Raw genomic sequence first — 9,619 nt, 5'->3', positions numbered from 1 at the left:
TTCAGATGAGGACCAGAGGGGGAAGTAATTGTCAAGAGGTCCTGGGAACTGCTCCCGAATGAAGCAAACCACGAGTCAGAAAAGACAAAACGCCTGCGGAGACACAGCTGGAAACTAGCGTGTCCTTTCGTCTTCTCCTTAGCGGGTCAGTTGTAGGAATTTTGTCGCCCAACCTGCCCCACTCACCGGGTCAACCGAGCTGCAAGGCCTTTTAAGTTAGGAACTTAGTGGCCAGGCCCGCCACAGACTGAGAAATCGCTAGGTGGCCATCAGCTCCGGAGACCGTCGCTAAGGAAACGGGGGGGGCTAAACTCCGGGATCACCGCATCGTGGTTTCCCCTGGGCCAGCCCCAGACCGTCGGGGGCGTGGCTACGTGAGTGACGCGCGGAAGGGGCGGGGCTAGGCGAAGCCGGACCTGGCGCGGGTGGCAGACCAGGGCGCATGCGTGCTGTGCGGAGCGGTGGGATACCTGGAAGGTTGAAGCCGGCCGCGGCAGAGGTGGGGATATGGCCCGTGCAAATGTCCCTCCAGCCTTATCTCTGCGAGAAGCCACCCAGCGGAAGTTGCGGAGGTTTTCCGAGATGAGAGGTACCGGAGGAGGAAGCCAGGGCCTCCCGGGCGGTGGAAAGGGAGGGTCCTTCACGTGCGGTGAAAGTTGCTGGACTGTCACTTCCTGGATGCTTCTCTCTCACCTGTGGGCCCAGGACGCTGGCCCACGCATAGCTAATACACCTTGAATGTGTTATTCTTTTCTTTCACTGTCCTTTCTTTACGTGATGCTTGTTACTTTCTTTAACTTTATTTCTAGTTTCTAAGTAGATAGATAGGTACAGATATAGCTAGTGAAGCTATAAATTCAAGTTATGCATTTGGTTAGTTCATTAATAAATTATTTTAATAAATCTGAAATATCCAAAACATAGTGTCTTGACCTTTACAAATCTGATTTTAGCCTTCTCCCACCTCCCTACCCACTTCACCAATTTGTTCCGTGATGTGAACGCTTACTGAGTTAAACAAATAATGCTAAAACACGGAGGGATTTTGGATTATTAAAACGAGTGAGGGTTGAATCAAAATGTTTTGGGGTTTTTTTTAAAGGCTATGTCACTTGTCATTTTTTGTACAATTGTGTAATAAAATTCCTTATTTTTTTGTAAAGTTACTGCTTTAAGAATACAGGAAATAATACTAGGATGACAATAAAACGTTCAGGACTATTCCATTCTAGGTGATAAGTCCTGTTTGTTAACTAATAAAAACAATTTTATCTTCTTTTTTTCCAATAAAAAAGAGCTTCCAGCTGTCTACCAAAAGTTCAGTCTGTCTTTTAATGAGTTCATCTGGGAGTTGGGAACTTTTCTATTATCCAAAATTGTATGTCATACTCCATTAGCCTTTGTAAAATTGCACGGCTCTTTTTAAGGTAGTAAAAAATAAAGTACCCACATTTATAAACAGCAACATTGTGGTAATGGATATTTGGGTTGAATCTTTCTTAGCCAAGGAACACTAGTCCTAATAATATGAAAATTGATTCATTTATTTGTTCCTTTGTCTTCTTATTTAAGAATTGAGATAATCTTTAGAAAATCAGTAATATTTCTCTTAAAATAATATCTAAATATAAATGGGTCTGTAGATCATAGAAGAAAGTAATCTAAAAGAGAGAAAACAATTTATGAACAGTCCTCATTAGAACTATTTGAATCACACCAACTACTAAATGCTTAATTCTCAAAAGCAAGAGATACATTTATGAAGATTATAATATTATCTCTTTGTTTTCCCCTCTTTCCAAGTAAGTAACAGAGAATTCTGATAATATTTATCATTTCCTTGTGTTTTCACATAGGCAAACCTGTGGCAGCTGGAGAGTTCTGGGACATTGTTGCAATAACAGCAGCTGATGAAAAACAAGAACTTGCTTATAAGCAACAGCTGTCAGAAAAGCTGAAAAAAAAGGAGTTACCCCTTGGAGTTCAATATCATGTTTTTGTTGATCCTGCTGGAGCCAAAATTGGTAAGCATTTATGGTCAAATTTATATTATAGAGTCTAGGTAGAATAATCATTGAAGAAAAGTTTTCCTGTGGCATGCAGTTTATAAACTGCATATCTTCCCACCATAGTCTTTACTAACTTTAAAATTTTTATGTGAATTCAGTAGTTTTTAAAAATGATTAAAAATGATAAAAGGCATAACAACTCATATATATATGTACATATTTAATCGATTTCAGGGAGGAAGGAAGAGGGAGAGAGAGATAGAAACAATTATGAGCGAGAATCATTGATCAGCTGCCTCCTGCATGCCCCCTACTGGGGATGGAGCCTGCAACCCCAGGCATGAGCCGTGACCAGAAATGACAGGGGAATAGGTCTACACTCAACTACTGAGCCATGCCTTCTGGGCGAAGCTTAGCAACTTTCTTAGGGCAAGGCTTAGCAACTTTCTTGCACATTGTGACTTACTATGGAAAAACTTCCCAAATGTTATGTTATTTAAAAGACATTTGTATTAATTTTAATAAAATTTATTCAGGTAGTAAAGAATCCATTGGACCTTATCAGTCAGATTCCTAAGATCCCTGCAAACTCCACATTTTCTTCAGAAATTTATGTAAAGAGATGAAAGCAAGAAAAATATATACTATTTGACTTCATGGGACCACAATTGCAGAATACAAAAGAGCAGTCTAATGGCTTAAGTATCAGAGATATTTACTTTAAAAATCCAATTTCCATAAACTTTGCCTTTTAATCTTTCATTGCATACTATTTTTGTGGTGGCAGTTTTTTATGTAATGCTAAAGCTGAAGCCCCTTGATACCAGAGATAGGGTATCTATATCTGACATTGGCATTGTTCTAAGTAGCCATGTTTTAATCCTCACAGCTAGCAGTCAGTAATATATGATTCCTATTGTATAGATGACATTTAGAGGCACAGAAAGTTAAATAACTTGCCCAAGGTAATTAGTAAGGAAACCAAATTCTAAAAAACTTTTTAAAAAGCAAGTTTAACTTACATATTTGATTGTCATATGGGAGAATTATTTAAATGGTTTTTGCAATTTGTCATTCCAAGTGAATTATACATATAACTAGAGGCCTGGTGCACAAAAATTTGTGCACTCGGGAGGGGGGGGAGTCCCTCAGCCCGGCCTGTGCCCTCTCGCAGTCTGGAACCCCTCGGGAGATAACAACCTACTGGCTTAGGCCTGCTCCCGGGTGGCAGAGGGCAGGCCCAATCCCTAGGTGCAGCCCCTGGTCGGGCTCAGAGCAGGGCCGATTGGGGAGTTGGGGCGCCTTTCCCTGTCATGCACAGAGCAGGGCAGATTGGGAGGTTGCGACGCCACCCTCAGTCACCCTCAGGGTAGGGCTGATTAGGGGGTTGGGGCACCGCCCCCTATCACACTCAAGGCAGGGTCGATGGGGAGGTTGCGGCGCCACCCCCTGTCACGCACAGAGCAGAGCCCATCAGGGGGGTTGGGGCTCCGTACCCTGTCATGCACAGAGCAGGGCCAATCAGGGGGTTGGGGCGCTGCCCCCTGTCATGCACAGAGCAGGGCCCATCAGGGGGGTTGGGGAGCTCCTCCCTGTCACTCACAGAGTAGGGCCGATAGGGGAGTTGGGGCACCGCCCCCTGTCACACTAAGGACAGGGCGGATCAGGGGGTTGGGGCGCTGCCCTCTATCACCCACAGAGCAGGGCCGATCAGGGGGTTGGGGCACCGCCACTCTCACACTCAGGGCAGGGCCAATGGGGAGGTTATGGCTCTACCCCGTCACACACAGAGCAGGGCCCGTGGGGGGAGGGGAGTTGGGGCGCCGCACCCTGTCACACACAGAGCAGGGCCGATCAGGGGGTTGAGGCGCCACACCCTGTCACACACAGAGCCGCAGGGCGATCAGGGGGTTGGGGAGCTCCCCCCTATCAGGCACAGAGCAGGGCTGATCTGGGGGTTGGAGCGCCTTCCCCTGTCACGAACAGAGCAGGGCAGATAGGGAGGTTCTGGCCCCACCCCCTGTCACACACAGAGCCGCAGGGTGATCAGGGGGTTTGGGCGCTGCCCCCGTCACGCTGATCCCGGTGCCGGGAGGCCTCGCGGCTCCACTGATCCCAGTGGTAGGAGGCATATTACCCTTTTACTATATAGGATAGAGGCCTGGTGCATGGGTGGGGCTGGCTGGTTTGCCCTGAAGGGTGTCCTGGATCAGGGTGGGGGTCCCCACTGGGGTGCCTGGCCAGCCTGGGTGAGGGGATGATGGCTGTTTGCAGCTGGTCACACACCCTTCAGGGTGGGGGTCCCCACTGGGGTGCCTGGCCAGTCTGTGTGAGGGGCTGAGGGCTGTTTTCAGGCCAACTGAAGCTCCCAACTGCTCCTTTTTTTCTTTTTTTTTTCTTTTTTTATTCTGGGCCAGCTTTAGCTCTGGCTCCAGCTCTGAGGCCTCTGCTGCTGAACGTAGGTATCTGGTTTGTTTAGGTTCTATAATCGAAACAATGTATAACTCCAGCTCTGAGATCCCGGGCTCGCTGAAAGTAGGTTTCTGGGGTTTTGTTTAGCTTCTATATTTGTTACAATGTTTCTTAAACTGCAAGCTCAGAGGCCGGCAAGGCAGGCGGGGAACGTTGGAGTACTCCGTGACTGAAGCAAGCAAGCCTCATGTTAGTTTCAAGCTGCCTGGCTGCTGGCCGCCATCTTGGCTGGCAGTTAATTTGCATATCTCGCTGATTAGCCAATGGGAAGGGTAGCGGTCTTACGCCAATTACCATGTTTCTCTTTTATTAGATAGGATACTTACAGTATATATATGTGTGTGTGTGTGTGTGTGTGTGTGTGTGTGTGTGTATTTACAGTTTTCTGGTGTTGCGGATTGCCTATTTTATCATTTCTTCATTGTGTATTAATATTTTCGGGAGAAGATTAGCTCATCATTTAGGGGCTGATCCCTGGTTTTTATTGCTAATCGTTTAGTTATTTAATTGCTATGAAATGTGTATTTAAATTGATTCTTTTGTCCATATTTTTGTTCTCTGCCTAGTTAATTGTAGCCATATCCTCAGAGTTCTAACACCTAAATTTACCATTCTTACAAAATTTTAGTAGGTTTATATGAAATAAAGTGTACATTTTTAACTTTATTTTCAAGGTAATGGAGGATCAACATTTTGTGCCCTTCGAAATTTGGAAAAGCTATATGGAGATGAATGGAATTATTTTACCATCCTATTAATTCACTCCGGTAAAATTATACTTTACTGATTTACTGATTTTACCTTTGATATCTTACAACAGTGGTTCCTAACCTTTTTTGCCCGTGCCCCATCTAGCATCTCTAAAATCCTGATGCTTCCCCCCTCACCTCCCCTTTACCCACCCGGTGACATATAATTCTTACTATTCAAAAAGTGAACTCCTATTCAAGTGGAGGAAGCCTAAAAGGCCATTAGCTTGGTCTAAACAAACTTCCAAAGAACATGGCATCCATGAAAGAGAAAAATAAAAGAACAAAAGAACAGTTGAAGTACTGAGGAAGAAATCACTAAGAAATTGTTTAAAAAATAATAATAACATGAAGTGATATGAAAAAATAGCAAATAAGTTTCGAAACATATATTAGAGCACTGGAATACATACATATGTCACAATATATATTTATATACTGTATATGAGGCCCCTAGAACCATAAGAAATGCAAAAAATTTACTGTTAATAACTCATTCTTAAATTGCCCTCCTTAAAAATCAAATTGTTCCCCATGTTGGGAACCACTGTTTTAGAACTTTCCTTTTTTTTTTGGTCTTTGAAGTTAGTCTGCTTTGAAAACAAATATTTCATGCTTTTCTCGATATTTTTAGTTTGTAAGTAATATTACATTTTCTACAATATTTCTCTTTAAAATGTGGATCACATACACTGATTGTTTATGGGTATTATGTTTAGTATGTATGTACAAAATTATTTTCCAAAGAGAGAGCTCATCAAAATATGAACATTTTTCAATAAGTCTTTAGAAGGGATTCTTGCTGTAGGGAAGAGGCTGGTTTAGTACTGTGATCCCCATACTATTGCCAAAAACCTTCTGTCTTGCATTTTTATTTGATTATTGGTAGACAAAGTCTATAATCCTTGAAGGAGTTACAAGAAAAAAAAAGGTGGTCACAAAACATGGAGTTGATGAGAAAATATCTGAGGGAAAATTACATATACAAGAGGACATTATAAAGCAGAAAGGTAGGAAAGAAATAATCTCAGAACAGAGGATAGGTGTTTATTTTAATTGGATAAGTTTAGTTGTATGAAAATCTTTATTCTGTGGAAAGCTTTATTATTTTCCTCTATGAATTAGGTCTCTATGAAAACTTTGTCATGGATTGGCACCGTGGCTTCCAAGGCACTATCCATTTCTTATGCTTGTTATACAGAACAGTGATTTTTAAAAAAATATGTATATATATATTTCTTGATTGATTTCAAAGAGGAAGGGAGAGGGAGAGATAGAAACATCAATGATGAGAGAGAATCATTGATCAGCTGCCTCTTGCACACCCCCTACTGGGGATCAAGTCTGCAACCTGGGCATGTGCCCTTGGCCAGAATCGAACCCCAGGACTCTTCAGTCCCCAGGCCAACACTTTATCCACTGAGCCAAACCGGCTAGGACTGTAAAGATGATTTCAAATGAAGCATCCAAGTTATGATTTTACGGCTGGCTGTAAAAAAATTTCAAATTTAGCCCAGCTGGCATGGGTTAGTGGTTGAGCAGCCACCTGTGAACCAGTAGATCACTGTTTGATTCCTAGTCAGGGCACATGCCTAGGCTGTGGGTTCGAACCCCAGTAGGGGCCGTGCAGGAGGCAGATGATCAGTGATTCTTTCTCCCTTTCCCTTTCTCTCTGAAATCAATAATAAAAAGAAAAGATGTCATGAACATGTAGCAAAATTTAAGTATTACTCAAATAAAACAATTAGTTTTCCTAAGCCATCAAAATTTTAAAATTTATAGTTTTATTCCAGAACAAGTATTATTTAGTAAAAGTTAAAATCAATATCAGAAAATATATAGTTAAAAATATCTAATTATAATGCTAAGCTTTGCTATTAGCTTGTCTTTAGAACAGTGTACTGTATGCCAAGTGCTTTACTTGTATAATTGATCTCATAAAACATGACAAAGCAAATATTATTCTACATTTGCTTATTTGGAGTGTGTCCAAACATAAAAAATTTAACAGGTAGTAAGCCTGAGTTTGAACCCAATTTTGTCTGACTCTCTCTACTATTGTACTTACTCACTGTACTTACTAAACATAAAAATGATGTAAGCTATTTAATTTACTTACAAGAACACACTTCAAGGAATTATGAAGTCATTGGGCTAATCTTAGAGGGAAAGTCTATTTAAATTAAAAAGAAATATAAGTTTTAAAATGCTTTTACATAAATGCACCATTGTTTCCTTTAAGTGTATGTAATAATTTGAGGAAAGACACTGCATTTTGAAAAGTACAATTTAGTAGATAATGTTGGAATTTGTATATAATTTTTTTTGTGACTTGCTTTTACCCCTGTAAAGTGGATTTTTATTGTAGGATTTAAATATGGTTGAAATTGTTTAAAATGTGGATATGAGGTCATGTTTTAGCCTGTGGTCCATTTTATTAGCAATACAGTGGATTTTAAACAGTTCACATTCTCTAAAGTATATGTAAATTCTTTTCTAATCTAGAGTCTTTAAAACTACAGTATTTCCAAAGAATATGGGAGAATTTTTCTTTGAATTTGTATTCTGGAGCTTATTATTCTTTCCCGAGTTACAGTAATATGTTGTATATATTGAATATTTTTAGATACATTTTGAGTTACTCCTGATGCCCCTTGGTTTTTAAATTATTGGAAACATTCATATTAACATTTTATAAGAGTTATTTCATTTAATTTTATAGGTGGCTACAGTCAACGCCTTCCAAATGCAAGTGCTCTGGGGAAAATTTTCACTGCTTTACCTTTTGGTAACCCCATTTATCAGATGTTAGAATTAAAACTAGCCATGTACATTGATTTCCCCTCACATATGAATCCTGGGATTCTGGTTACCTGTGCAGATGATATTGAACTTTATAGTGTCGGAGAATCTGAGTTTATCAGATTTGACAAGCCTGGCTTTACGGCTTTAGCTCATCCTTCTAGCTTGACTGTAGGTACCACACATGGAGTATTTGTCTTAGAACCTTCTAATTGTTTAGAATATAGTGACCTCGAATACCGGTGTTGCCATCGTTTCCTTCATAAGCCCAGCATAGAAAGGATGTGTCAATTTAATGCTGTGTGTAGACCTAGAAATTTTTCTCAGCAGGACTTGTCTGGGGGTGACACTGCCTCTCTTAAATTTGAATCTGAGTATGTCTACACGGACAGCCTATTTTACATGGATCATAAATCAGCGAAAAAGTTACTTGCTTTTTACGAAAAAATAGGCACACTGAACTGTGAAATAGATGCTTATGGAGACTTTCTGCAGGCTTTGGGACCTGGAGCAACTGTGGAGTATACCAGAAACACATCAAATGTCACTAAAGAAGAGTCAGAGTTGGTAGACATGAGGCAGAGAATATTTCACCTTCTTAAAGGGACATCACTAAATGTTGTTGTTCTTAATAACTCCAAATTTTATCACATTGGCACAACTGAAGAATATTTGTGTCACTTTACTTCAGCTAGCAGTTTGAAGTCAGAGCTTGGCTTACAGTCCATAGCTTTTAGCATCTCTCCAGCAGTACCAGAATGCTTTGGTAACACATCCTGTATCATTCAAAGTATATTGGATTCAAGATGTTCTGTGTCACCTGGCTCAGTTGTGGAATACTCTAGGTTGGGGCCTGATGTTTCAGTTGGGGAAAACTGCATTATTAGTGGTTCTTCTATCATAACAACAGCTGTCCTGCCTGCATATTCTTTTGTGTGTTCCTTAAGCTTGAAGATGAATGGACACTTAAAGTATTCAACTATGGCATTTGGAGTGCAAGACAACCTGAAAAGGAATGTTAAAACATTGTCAGATATAAAGTCACTTCAATTCTTTGGCGTCTGTTTCCTGTCATGCTTAGATATTTGGAATCTGAAAATTACAGAGGAGCTCTTCTCTGGAAACAAGACATGTTTGAGTTTGTGGAATGCTCGTATTTTCCCAGTTTGTACTTCTTTGAATGATTCAGTTACAACATCCATAAAGATGTTAAATGCTGTGCAAAGCAAGTCAGCATTCAGCCTGAATAACTATAAGCTGTTGTCCATTGAAGAAATGCTTGCCTACAAAGACGTAGAAGACATGATAACCTATAGGGAGCAAATTTTTCTAGAAATTACTTTGAATAGAAAACTTTGATTTAGAGACATCTTAAATATTACATACTTTGCCTTTCTTGATTGAGCTAGATTGCAAATATAAGTGTTTTCTATAGATGTTTGTTTTATTGAAGTCATTTAATGAAAATTATGTTAACAGTTGCTGCAGCATAAAATCAATAACACAAAAATACAGATAAACCATTTTTGAAGAAAGAATATTATTAGGCTGTAACTTCAGGAAAGGGATTTTTAGATGTTTATTACT

At 40.3% G+C, this 9,619-nt stretch overlaps 1 protein-coding gene across 2 annotated transcripts; it reads left to right on the top strand.

Moving 5' to 3' along the window:
• Positions 1–389: 389 nt before the first annotated feature.
• On the top strand, positions 390–9,391 carry FPGT (fucose-1-phosphate guanylyltransferase; the record flags this gene model as incomplete). 2 transcript variants are annotated; one of them, XM_081088193.1, is made up of 4 exons in its annotated part: positions 390–589; positions 1,857–2,024; positions 5,156–5,248; positions 7,953–9,391. In XM_081088193.1, exons 1-4 carry the CDS (start codon positions 508–510, stop codon positions 9,389–9,391), a joined length of 1,782 nt encoding a protein of 593 aa, XP_080944319.1. In that variant the 5' UTR covers positions 390–507. The 2 variants fall into 2 exon arrangements, with proteins under 2 accessions (XP_080944319.1, XP_080944320.1); XM_081088194.1 differs by having other exon boundaries at positions 8,770–8,936.
• Between the last annotated feature and the right edge of the window lie 228 nt (positions 9,392–9,619).

The sequence above is a fragment of the Myotis nattereri genome (genome assembly GCF_964212035.1).
Source record: "Myotis nattereri genome assembly, chromosome: 3".
NCBI lineage: Eukaryota > Metazoa > Chordata > Mammalia > Chiroptera > Vespertilionidae > Myotis > Myotis nattereri.
The sequence above is the reverse complement of the archived record's forward strand: the minus strand, read 5'-3'. Positions and strand labels throughout refer to the sequence as shown.